Genomic DNA, 27,794 nt, shown 5'->3' with positions numbered 1-27,794 from the left:
TGTTGATGAGTGGACTTAATATGAACAGCCTAGAAAAAATATTCATTACAAATCAGCCTCATCAGTAAAAAAAGAACACTATCCTTTATGAATTTTTAAAACAAGAATAGTTAAACTTTTATATCTGGCAATACTGTTCCCAAAACTTTTGCACAAAAACAAAATAAAATAAGGAAATTAAACCAAAAAACGTGTTTATTCATTAATGATTCTGGCATCTTTATGACATGGGAGACACATCATTGCCATGTTGAAACTGTGGTATCCTCATATGACATCATGTGTAAATTCAATGTCATTTAGAGCAAAACAAAGACAGTTCATGAACACTATAAAGTTTAAAAATATATAGTGTGGTGCTTTTTTACTAAAAATAAGATCACCTAGCAAAGAAACGTCGAGATATATATAATATTGAGAGCATCCATATATTTTCTGTTGTGTATGTCTGCTAAGCAAATAATAAAAATGTGGAACTCTCTTTTACATGACAACAAAAGAAAAAACAATCTCCTTGTCCCAAAATATGAAAAAAAAATACATACATGCACCTCACAAAATAGCAACCTGTGTGGGTTTAAAACAACATTTTAGGATGTTGCAAAATTTCACTGGAGCAAAAATTAAAATACAAATAACTCCAAATCTTTGTTATCAGTGGAAAAGACAATTCATTCAAAATAAACCTGAGTTTAATTTGGCACATGTATCTGCCACAAACTGAAATATATATACAGTATATAAAAAATATAGTAAAAATGCAGAATAAACAAATACAGCAAGTCTTACATTAAAAATGATAGAACTGTTTCATTTGCATTAAGACAGATGCTGTTCCAAATAATATCACATATTTATCAACAGAACAATAAAGGGAAAAGTACATACAAGACTAAGAAGGTGTAAAACGTTCTAGTTTAACACACTGTTTGGTATGTCTCTACATTTTGATAAATATTTTCTTTTTCAAGTATATATTTTACATCCTTTCCAAGTTCTGAACATCACCTCTCCCGGAATTTTACCAGCATCTATTGCTCAATGGTCTGTAATCCTTAATGAACAAAAAACTCTGCATCCCAATAGTTTTAGACATGCAGACAAAAAATACTGGTTATTTAGCAGAAACGTCTGACATATCAATCTTTTTTTTTCTGTCTGGATTATAGGGAATTATACAGAAGGTGCCAGTGTCCAATAACATGCCTTACACAGTAACTGAAGCTGTTTTAGTGAGGATGTCAGAACTCTTTATTGGCCATTTGATCCAATACATACTGTACATTGCACTGCTCCAATGTCCTAATTGTGAGTCTGTACAACAAAAGGTCTGCAATATATTATAAGCTCCTCTTGCTCTATGTACATACATACTAGGTAAGTGAGTGACTAGCTGTGTTTGTTAATTATTTTTCTATGCTCAATGAGGGGATCTTACTATCTTATTACTATACCTTGAACTGAAAAATTAATGCCATTACACCAGGATATTCAAAATCTGTGGAAGTACATTTTTAATGGTCCTTTATTAGTCCTTCACTAATTCCTCAGGTCTTTCCAAAGTGATTTATTTGCAGAATTCCACTTGATTGTTATTGAGTAACTTACATTCAGAATTTAAAAGAAAGCTAAGACCAAATAGCACAACAGCGATTAACCTAATATACTGACGGAAAAAGAAACACAACCTTTTTTGGAATGAGAATACTATAGTTATAGCTTATGTACTTACACAAAAAGTTGTCAATTTGTTTTAAGCCCTCTGACCAGCAATACAGTTTGTGCAGTGAGGCATTGCAACTTGCCAATCACACTAAAGCTCATTAGGTTTACCTGATGGTCCAGGTGGAACAATATCTGATCAGGTTACCTTTAAAAAGGCCTTAATTTAAAGCTTAGGTCACTGCAAGAAAAAAGCCACACTTAATCAGTTTTCTGTGCATTCCATAATACCATTAATGTCACCAGAAGCAAGGGAGAGGGCCATTGGCATGCTGCAAGCAGGCATGTCATGTGCCAGCGTTCCCAGACACTATGGAGTAAGCCGCTCCACTGTATCCTGACTGCAGAGAAAGTTTCAGCAGAATGGCAGGACAGATGACCGTCCGAGATCTGGTCACCCTCAAGTGACCACAACAGAGCAGGACCGACACATCAGACTGGTCCATATGAGAGATCGTTTCAGATCTGCCACCTGTACTGCTGCTGGAACTGCCAGCAGACACAATGCCCGCATCAGTGACAGGACAGTGAGGCTCCATGCTGCTGGCCTTAGAGCAAGGCGACCTGACAGAGGCCCTCTGCTCACACCTCCTAGACGTCACACCCAACTGGCTTGGGCCAGACAGAAGCTGTGATGAACTCGTCAGAAGTGGCATCAGGTCCTCTTCACGGATGACTCACTCTTCAGCCTGTTCCATGCAGATGGGAGGGACAGTGTGGAGGAGGAGGTGTTGTGTTTCTTTTTTCCATCAATATACAGTATATTGAGAGCTCTAAAATTCAAGTAAATTCCTTCATTACGTAACTCCATTGTACATTCCTGCATGCCTACAGCAGGAAGAAGCACACAGTTGTCAAAATCTCACAAACTTTGTGTTGTACACACAGGAAATACTGAGAAAATGTACTATTTACTACTTAACTATTTTCAGTTAAGCACAGATCTGATTTATGTTACTAGTATTTAATTCAGTGATATTCATGGGGTTAAAACACATACTTCTCTAAACAGAATTACCTGTAATTAATCTTGTTACTTAAAAGGCCATAAGGCAAAAATTGAAAAGTAAAATTTGGTCCCAGTTACATATGCTTTCTTCATAAACTTTAGCTTTATATTTAAAATACTTATCACACGTCTATCAAGTATCAGAAAACTAGTTTGGGATCATACAGTGTGCGCAGGGTTAAATGGAATGCCGTTGTATCTCATCTCAATTAAAAGTTATTTTTGTTACTACGAAGGGCTTTTTATATAGTTTTCTACTTAAGAGGAATAAAGATAGTACAGTGTGAGGGTAGCTCACACAACTAATGGGTCACAAGTTCAATCCCAGTCTGTTGCCATAGTGATGTTTTGTTCCCTGCTGTCAGTCTTGTAGCAACAATACAAACAAGCGCTATACATTTGATTACCTTATATACTTACATAACATCCGATTTAAAAGATTAACACTAGAAATCATTTTTATTAAATGAAAATTAAAAAATGAGATTATTCACAGGAAATTATTTTACGAATTACCCTCCACTACAAAAAAGTCATGAATTTGTAAAACATTCCATAACTCGGAGAGAAGCCCTGGACAAACGTGACAGATGAAACAGTTTGAAAGCAAAAGTCATTTTCATGAAGGCTGCGGTCATATTTGCATTGTTCTTTCAGTTAATGCTGCCAAGAGGCTTCAGGAGAAGGCATCTGCGAATGGGACATACTATAGCATTTAAGTACAAAAAATGAAAAAATTCACAAATATAGCTGTTGCTCTAAGGATCTTAAAAATAGCTTTTTAATTTTGTATTTCTGTGGATCTGTGCTCTTTTGCTGAAGCATAAAAAGCACATTCTTCTGCATACCTCAATTTAAAGCTGTAGGACTGGCACGGTGTCTCTAAAACTCCTCAATAGCAGCTATCCTCTTCAGTGCATACATTCATGTCATTGACTTAAGTACATAAATAAAAATGAAAAAATATCATGTTTCTGAGTTTTCCACCATTCAGTTAAAAAAGAGCAGAACCAATTTATATAAATTCAGGTACTATCTTCTGAGTCATGTTGCTCCTGAAGTCTTCTGAAACTCCAATCACTTGAGGTTGGCTCTGTATTGATTTCTGCATAGTCTAGCTTTCCATTTCCTTCATTCAGAGGAAGATATGAGAATTTATTGAACCCACTAGGAGGTGATTTCCCACAAATCTGAGTCAGATTACCAACTGTGCTAATTAGGAGCAGCAGGCCCAGGATGGTTGTGATCATAATCCAGGTCATCCTAGAAAATAACAAGAAACGGACTACTGTTTAGTTATGTATGCTCATCTCTGCATGTTCTATTCACATTAAGTGCTTTCAGATAGGAGCACAAAATGTCCCAAAAAGCCCAAGCATTGAAAGAAACTGTAGTACCACAACAGATCCTCTCTTTTGCGTTTGAAAGGTGCAGTGAATGGTTAAAATTTCCATTGTTTTTGTAGATGAGATATACAGAACCTTTCATTAACAGTACATTAAATAAATCTTTTCTGTTTCTCACTGTGTTCTTTAATGCAAAATAAATAAAACAATTAATATGCAAAAAAATCTGCTTTTTACTAGTACATTTTGCTTTTGGGTATATATATATATTTAATGCTAAAGTTCAAGCAACTGTCAAGCTTGGTTTAGATAATGAACCATGTAATGTGAGACGAAAGCACACACCATATCAAACCAGATAAGATTGGGACCAGTATGACTTCAAGTAGAATAGAATAGATATTTTTATTATAAGCGCTTTGAGAAGCCACCTTTAAAGGTGCTATATAAAATAATGTTTATTATTATTAAAGAACACCTGCATTTCTAGGATGCAGATGCAGATGGCCTTGAGACTTACTGTGATAAGTACTCCTGTGGCTTCTGTGCAGTAAAATCATCCCTCCATGACTCGAACATATGGGAAGCTAGGCAGTGACCCGCTGTGAATAAAATTCATATTGTGAGAGACTGATTTAGAGATGCACCAGTCTTTGGACTCATCGCTCATATCTTCATTTTGAAGCACTAACCTGATTAGACACTAGTCTGTCGTAGGGTTACTTCCAGTGAACAGGTACCCATTTGTACAGTTGAGTGAAATAATAAACACACAGGGAGAAGTATCAGTGCCCACATCCTTAAAATTAAAAGTCCAGAGTCCTAATATGTGAGTCAGAGATGTTACCTTGCTTGTTTTTTCATGTATTAAGTTAGTTAACTTTAAACAATAGCATGGCCCTTTACAGGTTGGGTGAACTGCTTTAGGAACTCAGACCAAGCCTGAATTAAAACATCAACCTGCTTATCTGTAAACCCTGTACTGATATTTTGTTTTGCAAGAGGCCTCTTCTTTCAAAAGTAAACATTTTTTTCAGTATGAGGAGTACAATAACTAGTAATTTAGACTGTTGTTTAGTTACTAATGCTGTTGTGAATAAAATAAATTATTTGCAGACCAAATGTCTTCTTAAATTGTCATTAGTACTTAACACTTAACTGAGAAATACTATACTGAACACTTATCTAAGACTGAATGTTATGCTTTCCTATGTAAATATTCTAAGTATAATGAGATGTAGAGTGGAGCACAATCATCTTATGAATATAATATGATTATCAATGTGGATTTTAAATGTTTTAAATCCATATTATATAAACGTTTTAAATCTATAAATATTTTTGTCGGCTGGGTAGAACGCTTCTACGCTTCCTACACTGGCCCTGATCTCTACAAGCGATACATTGATGACTGCGTCGGTGCTGCCACATGCTCCAACGACCAGCTTGAGTACTTTCTGCATCACTTCACCAACTTCCACCCGTCCCTCAAATATATAGTTAACATATCTTCCACTAGTCTTCCATTTCTAGACATCAACGTCTCCATTAACTACCCCCAACTCACTACTTCGGTCTATTAAAAACCCACGGATTCACAGCTATCTCCTGTATAGCTAATTTCACCCCAAACACACTAAAAACTCTCTCCCTTTTTCACAGTTCCTTCGGCTATGACGATTATACAGCTACGACATCGATTTCCAGAACGAAGCCCTCAAAATGTACTCTTTTTTCATCAACAGAGGATACCCTAGCAGTGTTGTAACAACTGCATTCCTTTGGTGCTTCCCTACCACCCCAACACACTTCCTATCCCCAGGACTATTTACGACAACTTTTCCATCCTACAGGATGATCCCTCCATTGGGGCCCTCTTTTCTGACTGCCTCATCATCTCATCTATCGCCGACCACCTAATCTGTGTAACCTTCTTGTTCACAGCTCCCTTGACCGCCCTCAGCAACCATCCACACCAGGTACTTTCCCTTGCAACAGAGCTCGCTGCATCACCTGCAAGTACATATCTAACACCACACTCATTCAAGGCCCCTCCGGACAATTCTGGATCACTCAGATGTCATCTTGTACCTCCAGCAACCTTATTCTCTTGCAGTAAATGCCCAGCCATCTACATTGGAGAAACAGGAAGGAGACTCGGAGACCGCTTCAGAGAACATGTTAGGGCTGTGAAGATTAAAGATCTCTCCAAGCCCTCATTGTATCTCATTTCACCTCTGATGACCATGATCACACTAATCTCTCTGTCTGTGTTCTCAAAGATGGTTTTCCTAACTTATACATCAGAAAGACTACAGAAACTAAAATTATCCTGCAGCTAGGATCACATCTTCCCCCTTCTCTCAACGACAGACTAATTTTCTTCTAAATCTATCTTCACCTATCCTGACTTCACACTTCCTGATTGGCCACTCTTTCTGTCCCCTGCTTCTGGCTCTCGCTCCTCCTCTCTTCCAGCTTTTGTTCTCCTATGCTACATTACCTTTGCTTACTCCCCTGTCTTTCTCACACCTGAAGAAGACTCCACGGCAGAAACGTTGCATTTTCTTTCTTCTCTTTTCAGCATGGAATAAACCTATTACTTGTTACTCTGAAACTATGTTCCACACAGGGTTCATACACGTTGGGAGTTGAATTTGCCATTACAGCATCTACCATAAAAAGACCACAAAAATTAAATGTGGATTTGCAAAGACCATTATTTCTTTAGTACAGAAAAACTAAAGAACCAAGACAACCTCTGTCAGAATAACAGAATCAGAACAACTCACAATAAGTTGCCTCGTGCAAATTCAAGCATGAAAAAACACAGCAATAAGTTACATATAAAAGACAGCCTAATGGCAACTGTTGATTTAATTTACAAAATGAGAAAGTATATAACTCTCACACACTGCAAGTAAAAAAACAGGGACACTGCTCACTTAAACTCTCAGAATAAAGTGCCTTGAAATTAAAAAGGAGGCAGAGACTCAAAAAATATCACTTAGGCTCTCCCAGGCCAAGTTTTTATGCCTTTCTTATTCAACCATTTTCTACATACAGTTTCACTTGTTTCACTTATAAGTTTCACTTATTGGAAATTCTTTGTGTTTAGGTTATCAGATGTATCTATCACTATACATTATATACAGTTTCTTGCCATTAGCTTAAGGAATGGTTATTGAGGGGCTTAAGTTTATATTGTCAGCTAATTAACAAAGATAGCATTGCCATCTTAATTTGCCATCTTATTCACTTATTCATCAGATGTATACTGTATGTGGTGTTATCTACGTGGAATTTGTATATTCTCCTTATGTTTGCATGGGTTTCCTCCAGGTGCTCTGTTTTCCTCCCACAGTCCAGAGACATACAGTACTGATAGGTTAACTGGCATCTAGGAAAAAAGCTCTGGTGTGAGTGTGTGTTTTTGTGTCTGTGTGTACTCTGCATTGGCCTGCCAAATCATTTTTTGGCCATGTAAAGTTATGAAAACATATTGGGAAAGATTCTGAAAAATATCAAGGAATGTCCTTAGGATTTGGCCTCTGGGAAACTGGTTAAAGCCAGACAGACCTAGTGTTAAATTTGGAAGGTCTCTATGAATTATCTCATGGGGACAATTACCCACAGAATTAGAACTCAATGACATACATTTGTACAAAGATGGTCAAAATGGGAAAGATAATCTCTCTCAGCAATGTGATAGTAACAAAGATGCAGTAAAGAGCAAAGAACAGTTGGAATTTTACCTGGTTTTGATTTTCTATATGCCCCTTTCACTCTGTTTTGTGTTCCTGTTTATTTATGTATGTGAACAAGGAAAACCCCAACATAACTACAATAAAATATAAATAATAATGTATAAAAAAGAACTTTCAAGGGGTCCCTCAACCCCTGGTTGCAAAACTTGAAAAAATAACTATGTATTTTAACATAAAAGCTTGACTATTTTGACATTTGAAGTCAACCACAGAATAGTTGTTTAAGAGTTTTTTGTTTATTATTTAAACTAAATACAAAATCAATTTGAATTATATAGAGACGTTCCCTGTAAATTCCCCATGAAACTAGCAGTAATTGGAATAAACTGTCATTTTCAGAAGACTATCACATCAAAATTGAATCCGACCACTGCAGATACAAATCCCTTGTTATACAGTATGAGTTTTCATTTATACATGATGTAGTAATTCATACCTGTTATCTTATTTAATGAGTGGATTTTCACTATTACAAGATGGGCACTTCTGAGATTATTCTTGAGATACAATATTTACTTTTCATTACATTTGAACTTTTTTTTTATAATAATGGCTTGTGCATGTTAAGTGCATGCAGGACAGTATAGTACCTAATGTTTAAGCATTTGTTAACAATGGTAACAATCTAACTACTGTACTGTACATGAGCAGGAATGTTACTGTTTTCCTACTTATGGTTTATGCATCAACTTAAAAATGTTACTCCAATAATCAACCAGGAATGTTAATGTATCCATTCTTAACTACTGTCCCATGCTTTATTAAGGAAAGGATTTGGTATATGAGGGAACATTTTAAAGTTTTTGAACCAACTGGAGATTATATCACAGGAAATAACAGGAATTTAATTTCCGTTATATTACTTTCCTTACAAGCAGTTTTCAAGAACCTAAGAAATTAAGGTCATATAACGAGGGAGTGTTGTACTGACAAATGAGACTTTGGAGCTGGTCTTTACTGAATATTAGATAACAGATAATTCCAAAAGCAGGAAACTAGGAAAATACAAAATCTGATAATTTACTTATTCCATTATTTTTTTGCATGTGAATGTAATAAGAAATTTTTATACACATTGGAAACACATTGAGGGAAAACCCTGAATTGGGGAAAGAAATAAAAGTCTGAAGTTTCAAATAAGTGTAAACTGCCTTCTGGAACTGAATGTGGCATTCTAGGGAAAGTATACAAATCGAACTAAGGGTTCAGTTGTACTGCATAAAATAATCAGAGATAAGTCACAGCATGCTACCTCTGTGCAGAGTGTAGTTCTGCTCTCCTTGGTAAGTCACATTGCAGCTGCCGGTCACTGTATCACATGGACACATGTTCTTACATTGGCATTCTTCTTTGCAACCCAGCCCATAGAAACCTAGAGGGCAATCTGTAAAACACATTATGCAACAGTCCAGTAAAAGCCACTTTAGTACAGTAAACTAAATACAGCAGCCCTTTACAAAACATTGAATGCAGACAAACCTACATTGGATTCATTGATATTTCTCAGTAAAACAAAGCAACTTTATCTTTCACCAAAAAATTCAAAGACAAAAAGAAAATGAGTCAATGTTTCATCCCTTTTCCCCCACTACACATTTAAAAAAAAGTTTCCTCATGAAGCAAGTCTTCTATTGGTCAGTGGGATCCAGAAAGCTGTTCAAAGAAATGATATTAGCTGCAAGTTATCTTGACATGCTGAAAGAAGATGTTTGACCCCAATGTTTATTCCATGAATTCCTATGAACCTTGCTGCTCATCCCTCAAATGCTTCTAGAGCAGTGATTTCTCTATTTTATCATGGTGACAATATTCTACACGAAGTCTTACTAGTGCATTGTACAATATAGTTTGAACATTCTCTCCATATCTGCACTCTTTTCTCTCAAAAATACATTTGTACTTAGTACTGTACCTTCAATTTGAGAATTTATCTTTTCTGAAAATCTGTATCCTTTAAGCCATTTGAAAATCTAAATATACTTATTAGATGCTACACTTGAATCCATTACTGCTGTTACTTGTTCAAATAATTCTAACAAGCTAGTGAAGCTGACCTACAGTACCTTTTCATAGCCAATGTTGAGTATCTCCAATTGTACTACATACAAATGCAGTAAGTATAGTTCTAAGGGTCGTTTCCATTACCTTAATTGCAACAGATGCTAGACTTAGTGAATTATAATTATAAGTTTCACATTTTTAAATGATGAGCATCACATTATCAATTTTCTAGGCAGTGGGTAATATTCGTCTTGCTCAACTGTTGGAAAATTATGTTAATGGGACTATGAACAGAATGTCATCTACAATTGGTAGAATATGATCAGATCATTTTGATTTATGATCTCAAATGCTTTAAAATTATTCCGTGTGTTCTTTACTAATACTTTTTAATAATTAACTTTTCCTAGCTTATGTTGCACATTTCTTCCTTTGTTGAACACGTGACTGAAATAATTTAATACATCAAATGCTTCCTTTTTATTTTCCACATTCATATCTCTGTGGCATTTTATATTTGCAATCTTTGTTGCAAATGTAATTATTTTAGAAGGAATATTTTAAGAATCAAAAGTTCCTCTAATATGCTGAGGAAAGAGGTCACTGTAGATGTACTGAAAGGGGTCACATTATATTGAATACAAAGATGAGAGAGCTGGATTAAATTAATTTCCCAAAGAATACCCATGTACCATCATTCATGATATTTTAGTGATCTTTGTGCCCTAGCTGTGTCTGCATGTGAGGAAGGAGGAAGGAGAAACAGGACAGCAGAATTGCAGGCTCAACATGGTTTTATTGTCCATTAATGGTTAATAAGTATCAGAAGAGGGATAGAGCGCAAAACAGAATGTACTGTAGTAGCACGTAGTAGTCCACATGGTAAAGAAAGAAAGGGAACTTCTTATTTGGGGGAAGAAAGTTATAGTTTTATGAGTTTTATGAGTTGATTTATCGATGAAGTAAACTTACCTAGAAAATTTTATTAAGTTACCCACAGGAGGAGGGCCGGCCCAAGGATTTTGGAAGTCCTAGGCAACATCTTGGAAAGGTGCCCCTCCAGATCACAATTTGCACATACAGTACACTACTATGATCAGATCCCACCCCAAACCTATTTGACTATTTTGAACAATCAACTAAATTAATTATATAACTAGGAAACCTTGATTAACCAGCTTTGAAGAATCCTAAATTACTTATAAACAAGAAGCACACATTTTACACAGATAAGTCATTTAACATTGAAAGTAATAATGTGAAACTGTTAACGTCTGGTAAAACACCTCAAATAGTCTACATGTCAAGCTAGAACATGTGGCTTGTCTACCATTTCCTAGTTACATGGATCTGAAAGACTCAAACCAAATGAAATGCAAATACATTATTATAGTGATTATTATTACCTATACTATTAGAACTAACAAAGTTAAACTGTTTAGATTTACACAACAGCAACAGAAAGAGCCACTGGAGGGAATTTGTTACTCACATTTGAATTTGCTGACCATGTGTCCTAAGACTTTCAGACTAGTAATGCAGTTTGCCTGTCATCCATGATCACCATAGACATAGAATAGGCCACCCGGCTACCTTTGTTACTGCCTGGTGTCTACATAGTCTGTATAGTTGTGCTGGCCTTATATTTAATTTGGATAGCATTTACATGACTGTTACTGTATAATCAATATACAGTATATATTGTACTGGAAGTCACCCAAAGGTGCTAACTAAGAGTGTTTAAAAAGATTCCAGAAAAATGTGGCAATGGAGATATTATTTAGATATTTTGTTCTCCAAGCCTTTCATCTCTGCAGAAACATTCTTGAATTACTTTTCAGAATTTCTTTGGGGTCAAGGGAATATTGTCTTCTATTACATACAGTAGTAACAAAAACTAATTATTATTAATCTATATTTGTTGTTCAAATTTTTTTTATTGTTAAGAGACTTCATCAGATATATATTTTTCTAAATAGTTACTATATATCAAATAGAAAAATGAAACATTATTTTTCAACTTGAAAAAGGGAGGTGGTCTATACATTATGACAGACGCAAAATTAATAGCTTTTCCAATTGAATAAAACACACAAAGTTACACTGGCTACACCTGAGTGCGTCCTCTTGTGCATACATACCTTGCTCGCAGGAATCTCCATGAAAACCAGCACGACAGATACAGGAGCCACTGACAGGATCACAGGAAGCCCCATTCTGACAAGAGCATGTTTGATTACAGCCGTCTCCATAAAAGCCAGCAGGGCAAACTGTGAATGCAGAGACATTTGAACCACTAATGTGTGGGAATAATCTTTTGCTTAATACTGAATTAAAGACAGAAGTGTCTGGAATCCTATGGTGTTCTTCAACATAATTAAAATCCGAATAAAGGTCTAGTCAAGAGACAGTGGCTACAGAAAACAAATGAGAGGCCATATTACAAAAAATACAGGAAAGAGTTGGATACAGTATACACTTCTGCAAACATACTCTGTAATGTATGCAAAGTCAAAATTTCTCAGATGATCTTACATGAATTTCACATAATACAGTACAATAGCATTAGAAGACTGCAATACTGAATTCATTTATAAGGATCAATTACCTTGGCTACAGTTACTCCCAAGCCATCCAGCATCACAGACACATCCATCTGCATGAAACACATAACAGAAAAGCAGAGAAAGGAAATGCCATCAAAAGACCACAAATTCACATATCATTTATCATATTTTTTCAGCAGTGAAAAAGACAATGCATCTCAGATACCAAAGAACTCAATAAATGCTGTCTGATGCTCTAATTATAAATAGGAGACAAATTAGCTCTGCAATGAAAATTAAATTAGCTCTGCACAGAAAATTAAAAACAATAGTCTTATTTTGGCTTGCATGTAGCCATGAGATTTCCTATACAGATCCAGCTGTTCAGAATGCACAATGAATAATGCATCATAGTACATTATACCATGTTGCCTTATGTTTTTTTTTAAATGAAGCATGACTGCATTACTTTGTAACCACCAGGTGGCGCAATGAATGCTTAACATGGCATGAATCCCAATCAATGCTCAGCTCTATAGGGACAATATTTTTCCAATCATAGAATTTAATTTGTATACTTTTTCAACTTTTATTAATTTTATGCTGTAAATAATATATTTAATAATAATATAAATGAATAAATATAACAAATATTACATTCATATTAAAATGAAAGTAGGACTGTTTTCAAAGCAAAATTACTCATCTGGGCACATAAAAAATAGTTTATTATAATAGGTTTTGTTGCTGTTGAGTGCCATTGAGTCGGTCTTGACTCATGGAGACCCCTGTCACTATCCATAGAGTTTTCATGGCAAGATATGAAAGTAGATTGTCAGGCCCATTTGTTTTGATTAGACTATGAATGAGTCCCTAAAGATACCGTCAAAGGTTTTTTAAAAAAAAAATCTTTGTTGAGCTTACACAAGAGAAAGGTCTTCATTTAGAGAAGTTCTATACTGCTTGCAATGTAGCTAGTTTTGACAAACAAAACAACCTAATTTTGCTTGAAGAATTTTAAAACTGTCCTCCTGACTGTATAATAACTTATTTGAAAGTACAGGAAAGTGACCTTGCTCTCACAAGCAGATCAAAATATGTTTACTATTTCTGTTTGACCCTCGTCTCAGGGGAATGATAAAAACTCTGACATCTACTGTGACATCCAATCTAAACTCAAGGTCTGGTTGTTTGATGGTCTCGTTATGTGGAATATTTTACAAAAAAAGTTCCCCTTGTCATAGTATATAGTCTAACAATGTGACTTAACAATATTGAAGACAAATTATACCATGAATAAATCAAATGTGTACTGATTTATTATAAAACCATTAGCACTGCTTTTTTCAATGTGAAAACGCTAAGACTTAACCTGTGAGTAGCTGCGTGTACCCAACCAACAACACGTACAGTATGACTCACAATATTAGGCAATAAACATTGAACACAAGGAATTGAACTCGTGGCCAGCTCCGCAAAGTTTCCCCACTGCACATTACGTTTTTTCCCACACTTCAAACAGCACAAATAACACCCACTACATTTCAGATATAGAAATGATATAGATATATCCATGTGGGTAGCTGCGTCAGCATGCGTAGGCTGCAAAGGAACAAGTAATAGGTTTATTCCATGCTGAAAAAAAGAAGAAAGAGAACACAACGTTTCGGCCGTGGAGCCTTCTTCAGGTGTGAGAGCACACCTGAAGAAGGCTCCACGGCCGAAACGTTGTGTTCTCTTTCTTCTTTTTTTCAGCATGGAATAAACCTATTAGATATATCCATATATACATTGCTATATTATTATAATTTATGTATGTATTGAAGAAGGAGAAGGAAAATAAAAGTCCACACCCAGTTTTCCTCCTCCCCGTGGCAAGGAGACAAAGCACCACCAAGGTACGAAACACTGACTCAAGTGCTACATCAGAAAAGTTAAGCTAAAATAGGTGCTACGCACAACTGCAGCTTTGTTACTCTAACTTTTGATAACAACTCAGATGAAGCCAATTAAACTAAACATTTTTAAACTATGATAGTATATAAATGGAGATATAGTTATACCAACTACTAAGAGGAAAAAAGGGCAGCAAAAAACACAAAACTAAAAAAAAAGTATATCCAAATCTAGAAATCTAAATCTAGATTCTTTTTCATTTAATTTCAGAATATACATAGTGGCATTACAATTTGTATTTAAGACTAAATGCTGTTTACACGTAAAAAACGAACTTGTGATTTCTGTTTAAGGGCATCCTAAAATTCTCTTGCTTTTTCCAAGCTTCCTGGAGAGGTTCGTTCATTTATTACTTTAATTAATTACTTTAAACAGAGGTTATTACTTTATTATTAATATTATTTGAATATTTGACATACTGTGATATATAAAATTATCAGAAATGTGAATATAACTTATGTATTGTTATACTGTTAGAGAAAATCTTCAATATGCTCAAGGGGCAATTTGTTAGAAAGGTAACTTGGGTTTTGACTGGAATCAAAACCATCAGGTGATAGTGCAGAATTGTATCACTGAATGACCAAGACGTTGCTCTGATTCATTTGATTTTCCATTACAATAGATGTACAGTAGTTAAAGAAGCATGTCAACACCTTCTCAAAATAACATAGCAAGTGACAGAGTTAAAGACACTGATGCAGAAAATGTTTATGAAGAAAGTGGAATATTGTTGTGTACCTTATTTTTAATTTTTAGCTACCACTACCTGCTGTATTTTTATTTATTCTTAAAATAATATAATCAATGATGTTGAAAGACGTAATTATACAATTCAATTCAATTTATTTTTATATAGCACCCTTCACAACAGGTTGCCCCAAGGCGCTTAACAATGCAAGTAACCATACATTTTGTGAATACAGAACAGAAGACTTCTGTTACTTTTATTTTTAGCTCCCAAAATTCCTCTGTAGTTACATCATTCCATATTATTATTCCTTTTAAATATTAGTATTTAAAGTTGTAAATACTAAAACTTTATTATTTATTATTTTTAGCTACACCTGCCAGCTATATACAATTTGTATATTTATATTAATAAATGAATGTCATTTATGATGTTCAGAGACAACAAATTTCTTTTGTTTTTATTTACAGCTACTAAAATTTCCCTTTAGTTACATAATTCCATATTAATATTCCAAAGGAATCGTTTCACTTACTGTACATCTACTGTACCACAATTGCCACTTATCAATAGTCTTTGGCCAGTGAACTACACACCATGCTATGCTATGTACCGCTATGTACCGCTAATGCAGAAATGAGGATTAATGCGCATTCTGAGTGGCTGCATCTGTATGCTGAAGAAAAACCTCAAAATGTCAAACAAGGAACCCCAATAGAAAACACTTGGTGGATTAGTCATAAACTGAAATGCTCCAACATAATGTTACTCACCATTTTTAAAATCTACATATTTGACCTACTATTTTCAGACAAATACTGAATTCTGGGCATTGAATTACCAGTTCTTATTTGTAATTTTTATAAAAATGTTTATAAAAAAAAAATTAAATGAAGATAACAAAACTGAAGCCCACAGAGCAAGAGGGTGAATTACTGACATGTGGTGCAGACTCCATTGGGGCCACAGGCAGAGGGCTGGCAGTCCAGGGTGTCACAGGCAGACCCCATCCAGTGGCCAATGCACTGGCATTCCCCATGCACACACTGGCCATGGCCACTGCAGTCCACTGGATTGCACCAGGGTTCGTGCACGCACAACACTGTGGAAACACTCCGTGGGCACCGCCACATGTTATCATAAAGGCTGAAAGAAAATGTTTATGAGCTTATATGTTAAAGCTACTGTAAAGCTTCCGTCCAAGAGATTATAGACGAGATTGGAAACACATGCATAAGACAAAAATTAACATTTTAATTCAAAGATCTTGCAAACATAAATCATTACTTGTTTTATTTCTTAATGATTTAAAATAAAAAAATGAAACCTTTGAAAATCAGGCTTCCTCAGTAGGATTAAATATTAACAAAATGAGCAAAAATAAAGAAAGCTTCAGATATAGTCTCATTTCAATACTTAAAGAAGGTTATATAGTCAAAATAAAGAAGTCTGGAATTCACTTGTGAATTTACAAACATCTCCCTGAAAAAAAAAACATTATTTCCTAATAAATGGTAAATCCTTGTAACATTAAGTAAATGTGAGTACAGTATATATCTGAAGAAAGATCTGACCAAAGACTTATGGTCTAATTCAGTGCACTTCTGGGTTTTCAAATACTGTCGCAATACTCTTTTCTTTGATCAGCTATACAAAAGGCATATGTGAAAAAGGTGACAATTTAATTTTTACATACCAGTGATCTGACGGATAGCTTGCAAGTGTTCCATTAACAACAAAGGTGGCAGAGCCTCCCCCATCAAGGTTGATGGCATTAATAACTCCACGGTCTTTCAGAAAGCTTGCCACTTCCCACAGGTTCATTCTGCAGGGAAACAGGGTCACATGTAATTACAACACAAAGCTGGGCCAGCAGCACAATATGTAGAACCAAAAAAGAAATACATCTTAATGAAAAATGTTAAATCAGAAGAGAAATATTGACACAGTAAATCAATTTAAAAAGTATGAAATTTTAAATTTCCCAAACAAACACGTTCTTCATCTATTGCATAAATGTGCTTCAGTTTAAGTACATGATGCTTGAGAGAGTGTTTTTGTGTGAATACACTGAGTAGAAAGCCTTCACTCTGTATCTATGTAAGTGGCAAGTGACAGGAGGCAGCACACAAAGGCAACAATATAAGTAGCTGCAGTTCAGTGAACCTGAGAACACTCAGCAAAGACCAAGTTTGTAGATTATCTGTACCACGTGTAAGCATGCCAACCTGGTTACGGATTCCTTAGGGCCCAAGGACTCAGATATGCAAACCTTAGAACTGGAAGATAATGCTAGTGGCAGTAACAGGTGAACAACAGACATATTGTGGTGTTTGTCTGCAGAAGAATTTATATTTTTACAATACTTAGTTCTTAAAAATGCTCTGAAACAACAGAAACTGTTTGCAACCTTTATGTAAGGTGCCCACAGACTGATTTGTTTTATCTAATAAAATGTGTCATACAGACCTCATACAGAAAGCAGTGATTGTGTTTATCTCTGTGTTAGCAGCAGGTGTGTTACTTTGCTGACATCAATATTTAAGGAGAATGTCTGTGTTACGAGAGAGAGCAGACTAGCGAGCTGGAGCTGTAGACATACCCAATAAGTAGAAAAAAAGGATAACAACAATCTTGGAGGAAACTGGAAAGAAGATGTGCATGGCATTAGGAACCCCAAAAAGGGTGGATTAAGAACAACAATTCCACAGAGAATTGGGAGTTGAAAGATTTAGTTATTTAAAGGGATGGTCTCCTTTTCAGGAGTGAGAATACAGGGCTATCTAAGAAATGTGCTGATTGAATGAATTAGTGGGCTAGAGTGCATATCTGAGAGTGAGTGTGGCAGAGCTCCCCCGGCAATAGGAGGTATCAAGAGAAGGTTTATCTAGCTGCAAACTTCTATGGTAGGTCTACCATGACAACAGTTTGAAGGTGCCATCAGTGCAGGAACTGCATTGAGTGTGTAAGAGCTCTATGGGAGCAGGACACTCCATGTGTGGTGACTAGGAGCAGCAAGGCTCCTAGTCATCAAGGTTCACGGAAAGCTCTCAAAGAGTATCAGCCTCTGTCGTTGCCTCAGAAATGATCTTGAAGGAGATCATGAAAGGAACGAGGCATGTAGGACTAGGAGACTCTTGAGCCTGAGAGTCCACAAGCTGAGGGCTCAAACAACTTGGCATATGTGCGCCTTGGGTCCTAGTTGCAACTAAATGTAACCACTGTGGGATTAAGTTGAGCTTTTCAGACACTCTCATTAGCATTATGTTCAGTGTAAAAAAAATACAGCAGACAATATGCATGCCCACTGTTAACATGGGAGTCTATTAAGTTTTAATGAACTCCATCACGTACCAGAATATACCAGATTCACTTGGCCGAGAAGCTTAAGAATGGCTAAAAATAGATATTCCAGCATGACAATACAGTAATTCAATACATACCTGTACATCCAAATTGATGAAAAATGTATAACTGCACACAAAATAAATGTTCTGAATAGGCCGTGTTAATCTGCAGACCTCAGTAAAATACAAATGGAAATTAGAGTCTGAAGGACCAAGAGAAATTCTGCTTGGAGGAATGGTCAAAACTCCTTGCTCATACTGTACATGCCAGAACCTTGTAGTAAACTGTCAGTCCAATGAGAGGATGAGAGGATGTACATATAAATATACAGGTGTACTATATGTAGATGCATGAATATGACCCTTTTATTTTCTGGACTTTATTTATTTTAAGAGCCCAGAAATCAAATGAGAGAACACCACTTCTGAAATTCATTCATCCGGTTTATTTTGATTAAAAAAATGAAGAGAGACATGGGCAACAGAACAGAACATGAAAAACAACCTGGTACAGAGGTACAGATAAGAGAGACATTCTTCTCAAAGGGGACTGCAAAACTGCCATCATTACACAACACATTTTATTAGATAAAACAAATCAGTCTGTGGGCACCTTACATAAAGGTTGCAAACAGTTTCTGTTGTTTCAGAGCATTTTTAAGAACTAAGTATTGTAAAAAAACATTTATAATAATAATAATTGCTTACACTTATGTAGCGCTTTTTCTGGACACTCCACTCAAAGCGCTTTACAGGTAATGGGGATCCCCTCCACCACCACCAATGTGCAGCATTTGCTTAAATGTACTCAAGATCTTCCTCAAGAACTTCTCATCAGCTTTTATTAACCTGCACAAAAGTATACTTTAACCCATTACCCCTAAAAATAGTGTTAAATGACTGATCAACAATAAGCACCAATCTATCACACCTCCACTTAGCCTTACCCTCTGGTGTTTGTCTGGCCATCAATATGGAAAAGTACAAGCCTTCCATTTTTGTCATGTCCAACTGCTGTTCTTGCAGACACCACATTTATGAATGTGTCAAATGTCCCTAGAAACATAAGTAGACTGCTGTTTTAATGAAAATCAATGCAACAGCCATATTTTAAAAAAAACAACTAAGTTTCCTTTTTTAAGATAATTAGAATTGCCAATTACCTTAAGATCAGTATACCTCACAACTCCCATAAAACACTCCTTTAATAACCCTGTTAGAAACACTTTTCAGCAGACGTAAGTATCACAATGTTTTCCAGGAACATCAGCACCAATTACAAGAGCAACGTTTCTTTCACTGACCCAGTAGGTCCCAAGAGACAAGAGATGGTAAGTCAATATCACCATAGTTCAAATCCATCTGGGATTGGCAGTTCATGGCCAATTGTGCACTGTTGCTTGGGTAATCCTGGCCAAAGCCATCTTATATCAGGGATAGACTGGCAACATCTGGACTACAGGGCTCAGCTTAAGTTCCAATTGTCTACCTTTACCAGTAGAGTCACCCTGGATCCACCTGCACTGTTCATTTGCAATGTTCCCAGTCCATACAAGAAAGTTTAACAACCCATGGACTGTATGTGTAATTTTGCCACCATAGTTTCCTTGGTCAAAACCCTAGCTGCAAAAAAGAAAATGACCAATATTGTACCTGTTTCCTGTGTCTTCTCACATTCAGCAATCTTGCTCTCATTGATATAGACCTCCCCATTTCTGAGCAGCCACACCACTCCGCTCACCAACTGAACAAATGGGCTTTCTTTATTCAGCACATCATCTTCGGACAGATAGCTAGGAGATAAGAATGTTTCATAAATGTGTGCGTCAACAAAGTGGTTGTTCCAAGGTAACTTGTATTACCTTGGAATAACCACTAAAGATTTTTACTTCTGCAAATCAGTGGGTTTACAGTCTTTCTAACGTCATACAAATGTTTTAAATTAGGAACATAACCAAACCCAAAGATTTCAAAAACATGTTGAGAAGGAAGCCAACTGGACCCTTACCTAAAAAACACAGCAGGCATCAAACAAGTGGAGTCCATATTTAATAAATTGATACACTCCTTAACGTCAAAAGGTAAAATTATTCAAAATCTTGTGAAAACTGTGTGTCAAATAAGGAGTATATGGCAATGTAAAAGAAAATGTATTTTACATTAAAACTAAGAATGTCAGGCAAAGACAAATGTAATACAAAAAGGTATAGCTGATGGTATAGCTGATGAACAGGCACAACCAGAAGAGAAAAGGTAGGAATAACCTGTAAAGAAGAGGAGGCCATTCTGCCCATCTACTTCATTCAGTAGCTAGTCACCATTGATCTTAGGATCTCATCCAGCCATTTATTGAAGGAAACCTAGGTATTACTTTGACAATATTACTGTGTATTTTGTTTGATACTCTTTTTGTGTAAAAAGTGCCTCAAATTCTCACTTTTAAATACACTTCCACATATTTTCCATTTCTATTCTCAAATTGATGTTTCACCATAGATTCTGATGAAGTCTAAAGGGATTGTCCTCATAAATGCCTTTGAGGAATATGGATACCTTATCAGGTGTCTTAGTACTCTTCTCTGTTCCCCAAAAAAATGGAGTTGATCAGAGAAAGATATTTTTAGAGTCCAGGAATATGGACTTTTATAATGGGGGCTGTAGTTGTGCTCAGAGTTAACCAATCACATTCAAAATCATGTCTAAAGGTAAGTAGAATACACCCGCTATCAATGAAATGATTCTGATTACCCCCAAATAAAAATCAGTTGTTCCTGTAGGATTTCCTTGAAACTTTCATGGTTGCATCATACTGGGATAGCCATGGTCCGTAAGGAGCTGACAAAACATCTACGGGATCTTATTGTTGAAAGGTACCAATCAGGAGAGGGGTATAAAAGAATATCAAAGGCATTAGATGTACCATGGAGCACTGCAAAAACTATCATCAATAAGTGGGGAAAATGTGGCACCGCAGGGACACTGCCAAGATCAGGACAAATCTCCAAAGTTGATGACAGGACAAGGAGAAAACGTATCAGGGAGGCTACCAAGAGGCCTACAGCAACATTAAAGGAGCTGCAGGTATTTCTGGCGGGTACTGGTCACTCCTTGCATGTGACAACAATCTCCCGTATTCTGCACATGTCTGGGCTATTGGGTAAGGTGGCGAGACGGAAGCCATTTCTCACAAAAAAGAACATCCCAGCCCCTCTAAATTTTTCAAAAAAATACATTCAATCACCCCAAACCATGTGGGAAAATGTCTTATGGTCTGATGAGAGAAAGGCTGAACTTTTTGGTCTTAATTCTAGAATATATGTTTGGTCGCAAAGACAACACAGCTCATCATCCAAAGAACACCATACCTACTGTAAAGCATGGTGCTGGCAGCATCATGTTTTGGGGCTGCTTCTCTTCAGCTGTGACGGGGGGGAGATGCACACTTATGCAACCAGGGTGTTGTAGGTTCTTTTAATTTCAATTATTTTTCCTAATAATTATCTATTTGTTTTTCCTCTTGAATTTTGTTGGTTGCAAGGTCACATTAAAGATGAACAAATGTCTGACATGATTTATCTTGATTTTTGGCTTTACATCACAAAAGCCTGCAATTTCAATCAGGGTGTGTAGACTTTTTATATCCACTGTACAGTATGTAAACACTTTTTACAGGTAGATTTTTCCATGTCCATTTTTTCCCATAATTCTTATACCGTGAAAAGCATACGTATTTGGAGAATGCAGTGACATTAGTCATTTTTGCTGTGTACTATTGAAATCTGTATTTCACATCAAAAGATAAATATTGTACATAACTTGTGCACGTAGCAGTTCTGGCAGAGTAAGGACAAAGCAGACATGATTCTTTTCTTACCCAAAAACTAAAGTTCCATCTTTCTTGATCCCAAACTGAGCATTCTGTATCCCTTTGCTGTTTCGCACAACATTACCATTGCTCACCACATTGCCAAGGCACTGTCCAGTTTTTGTGTTGAAGTAACCACCATTCTGAGCAACCAAGCACTTTTGTGAGCTGGCAGTTTCTTCTACCGTGGCTGTGCGTTCCTGCTGGCAACCTCCTGGCCCTCCTGGTTCCAGAACCGACAACATCCTTAGTGGGTCGCTGATAAAGGTCAAGTGGCCGGAGACCCACTTGTCATTTCCCGCCCCAGTGAAGAAATGTGACACAAATGTGTTGGTTTCTGCTGCACTCAAGCCTTTGGTTTTAGCGCTCCTCCATGTTTCAAAAGTCACATTTCCATGCTGGACAGGCTGACAGTCTCTAACAAACCTGTGGTGGTGAGTAGGCCCGTGTGCTTGTAGGGGGGGGTATGGCAACAGAAGATCATCGTTTAATGAATTTCTGTCAAAAGAAAAGCCAGAATGACTGCAACCAGAAGTCAACAGTGCAAAATGAAACAACACCGCAATTACCAAAATATAATCTCATAATCAGAACTGCTGTATTCAATGTATTTAAAAAAAGAAACATTAGTACATAATAGTGGAGTTAGACACCTTCCCTACTGCTGATGCCTATTTTAATTTTTAATTCACACATTTTACTCAAATATGTCTTAATCAGCATTGTTGAACTGAAATCAAGAAAGATATTTGGCACATTTCATAGAGTTATATAAAATTATACCTTTTTGATACCAATAATGGTATCCTTTCTTTTAGTCAAGAAAACAAATGGCTCAGCCTAGTGACAAGGAACAATCTGCTTCACGAGAAGCTTTCAAGGTCCTAGTCAAGGTAGATTTGATTTTTCAACTTTAAACAAAAAGCCTACAAAGTAATACCATGTTGGGAATGTATGGATCTAGATCCTCATGCAGTATTATGATGGAAAGTTATGGTTTTCTGTAGCATTTTACCTTGATGAAACACTCCTAGTAAAACCATGATACCTTCTCTCTAAAAACACAAACTTCACAAACAGCAAGGCTTTACAGTAGCTTTTAACATCCCATTAATTAACTGTAATTAGGAGAAATAAGAATATTTTTCTAAGACTAACAGATTGAATCAAGTGATCCTCTTGAGTTCTGAACAAAGATTATACGGAAAATAAGTTTCAGATATTGAAAACCCAAATTAACTGCTTCAGATTTACTGTATGCACAAAGCAGAAAACTACAGACAGATGCAATATATTAAGAAGAAGCAAATTTAGGGATGAAAATAGGAAACACTTCTTTACACAAAGATTCTTTTGTGTCTTGAACAAACTACTCAGAATAACCAGGATCTTTCAAAAAATGTCAGGACAAGACCCTTGGCCCAGTTATCTGTAAACTGTCAAATGAGCAGAATGTGCTAAATGGAGTCCTCTTGTCAGTGACCTGTCTTAATACTGATACTCCACGAAGTTGTGGCTTTTCACCATCTGTTATGATTGACCAGACCATCAATAAACAAATCTTATGGGAAGATTGAAAAAAATATGGAAATGCAGCATGCTAGCTTTACAGAAAATCTTACAGCAGAATCTGGTATTGCAAAAATCATGTTTTCCATAGTTTATGTTCTGATTACAAACCATTTTTCAAGTTGGAATGGTCTTTGTCCTTATAGAGATAACATGAGGGAGATAACCACATATAATGAAAAAAAACAGACAAATACTAATTTTACACATGGAAGAGATCACTTAGTTCATTTGTGAATAAGTTAATTAAATCACTAATTGCTATTCACCAGATAACATTTTATTGCGATCGATTAAGCAGGTACAATTAAGTAATTTAATTAAACTTTAAATTAATTTAGAGATCTTAAAGGAACTAGTGATACTGATAAATATAAATTGTTTCATATTTATATTAAAAGATCAAATATTTTAATAGGATGATGAATATTAACACTGCACTCAAGTGGTTAGTATTACCTAAGTCATGAAGTCATGAACAAATATACTGTATACAGTGACTCCACCATCTGTTCACAAAATAAGTTCTTACAGAACTCTTTATTTGGGATTCTGTATTCTGATTTTTGTGACTCACTGAAACTTTTTGTCTTAATTAAGCCAAGCTCTGAATGAATACATTGTTTTTCATGTTTCTGCTTGGTGACCATTTAAACTTGCTAAAAAAAGACAGAAATATAGAAAGCTACAGATTTTTTTATTCAACGTTGGTAGTAATAATAATAATAATAATAATAATAATAATTGCTTACACTTATATAGCGCTTTTCTGGACACTCCACTCAGAGCACTTTACAGGTAATGGGGACTCCCCTCCACCACCACCAATGTGCAGCATCCACCTGGATGATGCAACGACAGCCATAGTGAGCCAGAACGCTCACCACACATCAGCTATTAGTGGGGAGGAGAGCAGAGTAATGAAGCCAATTCATAGGGATTATTAGGAGGCCATGATTGGTAAGGGCCAATGGGAAATTTGGCCAGGACGCCGGGGTTACACCCCTACTATTTTCAAGAAACACCCCAGGATTTTTAATGACCACAGAGAGTCAAGACCTCTGTTTTACTTCTCATCCGAAGGACAGTGCCTGTTTAAAGTATAGTGTCCCTGTCACTATACTGGGGCATTAGAACCCACACAGACCACAGGGTGAGCACCCCCTGCTGGCCCCACTAACACCTCTTACACCCACTAACACCGTAGCAGGATACTGATGTGCAAGAGAGGCCGAAGGCTGTTTCCTTAAGCCAGCACTATAAAATAATTTATCCTCAGTGAGATGCTGCCATCTCATAGTGGGTTTATAACACTATATACAGTAGTTCCATCCACACAGTGCCTTTACTTCCATCCATTTTCTAATCTCTTTATCCAGTACAGAGGATTTGGATCCTATCCCAGCAAGCAACGAATGCAAGGCAGAATACACCCTGGACATAGCGCCGGTCCATCACAGGACAAACAGACACAAACACACACACACCAGGGCCAGTTTTCCTGTAAGCCAATCAACCTACTGTACCGGTATGTTTTGGAGTGTGAGAGGAAATCATATCACACATATGGAGAAAACCCATGGAACCCAGAGAGAACATGAAAACTCCACACACACAGGATGGCAGGAATTGAACCTAGGGCCCCAGTGCTGCAAGATAGCAATGCTAACCACTTCGCCACCATTAGAAATGGATGGATAGCTTAGTTATCTCTCTAGTTCATTGGTTTGCATGCATAATTTAATTTGGAAAGCCACTGAGACATCTGGTACTACTGTTGTATTTATGAAAAAAAAAACATACAAAAAGCATACTAACAACTGTGCCATCCTATTCCTTAGTTAATACATTTTATTTTTATAAACAGTTAACATTATTAGCAAAATATTTTGAATTATATTTTACCCTATTTTTTCTTTAATTTTGTATTTAACTTATTTTCTGATGGTCAGATTTAATGTATATTTGAACAATGAAAATATATTTTTACAAGATGCGGGGAAAAGTGCAACAATTTATTACAGTGCTAAATTTAATATTGATTACTAATAGTATATTCCAACACCTAACTTTCTTAGATATGTTTAAAACAATGCACTAAGTGTGACATAATATTCAGAAATACAATCGAGAATAGTTGTGTGGTGTTTTTATAGATGAAACTTTTCTCAAATGTAAAAAACAAATTAAAGTCAACTAAATCTGTAATCTTTCCACGTGTAATATAATTAGAAAGTACCCGCTTTGTCTAACGATGGTATCAAAAAGTAGTCTAAGTGGTGAAAAACCTGTGCTTAATGATAATTAAGGGACCGCTCTGTAGAACGGGCATTGTGCAATACTGAGCTCCGCGCCTCCTCTCTCTCTCGGTGCCGCCTGCCCCTATGACGGAGCGCAGTGCGCGGTACGCTATTTTCAGAGCCTCTGATTGGGGAAAAAAAGACCTGCTGATCTGTCCTACATACCAGGAAGAGAACAGAATATTGTTTCTGTTCGAAACGTGTGTTGTCCTTATGAAATTCGTGTATTTTAAACGTTTAATTAAGAAGTAAAAAACTTACAGCGTACATAACTAAAATAAAGTATTGAGTCTATATTTTTTTCAATTGCCAGACTGGTTGTAGTGACTGCAACAGATGAAAGATCAAGGTTCAGGTTTTACATTATAAGAACATTATACGAGACGGAAGGAATGAATTTCTATCATGTTTGCAATATTGACACATACGGACAACGAAGAGAGCTGGAATGTTTTGTAAGCGTCGATTCCATCCTAGTTTCTTTTTCATTTTAGTGTGTATGGCTGTCTGTGGTTTGACGTTGCAAAGCTGATGTTAACCTCAGCTACTGTATATTTACTAAACCAAACTCATCAAAATTACAAAAGTTTTTAGGTCAAAGCCATGAATTATATATATGTGTACAAAACGTACAGAACTGGGATATACTGTAGGGGGTGTTTTATACTAAAATGCAATGAGAACTACGTAATGGCTTTAAGTGTCTCGGGAACATTCTATTTGACTTTAGGTCCTTCATGAAATTCTTAGTGACTAAATACCAGAAAAGAAAATCCGTTGAAAAAATAACCGATTCAATTAAATAGTTAGCAGTTGGTACTAACACAACCAGTTATCAGTACTCAGGATTGATTAATATGGAAGTGTAGTTATTGGGTCCGTCGTGAAATAAATTGTGAAAGAAAATATGTAAAATGTCCACGAGCAAATATTAGATCAACCAAGTGGTAGGGAATTGTTAAAAACGCAGGGTTCTGCGGATTCCGAGAACAGCAACAAAATACGGTAAAACCGTGCTCTTTCAGTATGCTACTTACTGAACTGAAGATCTAAAGACGGGTGTCAAATATAATCATCATGACCACCTCTCACATACAGCAAACATGCCATGATTGCCTTCGAGATCAGCTGCATACTGCACTATTATATCGATCACTAAATTTACATTATTGCTGAGACCTTTCTAGCTTTCTAAATATATTTTACATTCTATAATTACATGGGCTACATTTAAGAACTACATGTAGTCAACAACGGGAATAAAGAAAGGTTACATTTTTATTGAAAACACAAGTACTATATTTGTAGTATTCGTTTAACTGTATTATACACACTGATACAGAGGAGTTATCGCTGCCACAGAAAATGAAACTAATCGGTGTTGTTGATACTTTATACAGAATACTTTATAATTGCAGACCATATATTTTATAAGTGTCCGTTTTAGAAAATATTTTTTCCAAAATGGGTACAAAAGTTACCAGTTATTTTTTGTTTTCGCTCTAAAAAAGTTTGACAGATCACAGACTTACCTAGGATTTGCTCCTTCAGACCAACGCACAACATTAAATAAAAACAGCACTATAAATCTATCATTAACTATATATTTGGCCATTAGAAAACCAGCTGTAATACTGAAAACCTGTTCCGGTCTCGTGATAGCTGATCAATTCAA

The 27,794-nt window shown here is 36.1% G+C and overlaps 1 protein-coding gene across 1 annotated transcript; it reads right to left on the bottom strand.

Moving 5' to 3' along the window:
• Positions 1-177: 177 nt before the first annotated feature.
• On the bottom strand, positions 178-27,794 carry nagpa (N-acetylglucosamine-1-phosphodiester alpha-N-acetylglucosaminidase). Its single transcript, XM_015357555.2, has 11 exons — positions 27,652-27,794; positions 22,260-22,748; positions 20,039-20,178; positions 19,333-19,441; positions 16,735-16,863; positions 15,979-16,184; positions 12,454-12,501; positions 11,987-12,115; positions 9,097-9,228; positions 4,598-4,679; positions 178-3,994 (listed from the first exon to the last, which is right to left on the bottom strand). The coding sequence occupies exons 1-11, from the start codon at positions 27,732-27,734 to the stop codon at positions 3,757-3,759; spliced, it is 1,785 nt and encodes a 594-aa protein (XP_015213041.2). The 5' UTR covers positions 27,735-27,794; the 3' UTR covers positions 178-3,756.

This window comes from Lepisosteus oculatus, chromosome 10 (genome assembly GCF_040954835.1).
Source record: "Lepisosteus oculatus isolate fLepOcu1 chromosome 10, fLepOcu1.hap2, whole genome shotgun sequence".
NCBI classification, from domain to species: Eukaryota; Metazoa; Chordata; class Actinopteri; order Semionotiformes; family Lepisosteidae; genus Lepisosteus; species Lepisosteus oculatus.
Note: the sequence above shows the minus strand (reverse complement) of the source record. Positions and strands in the feature narration are given on the sequence as shown.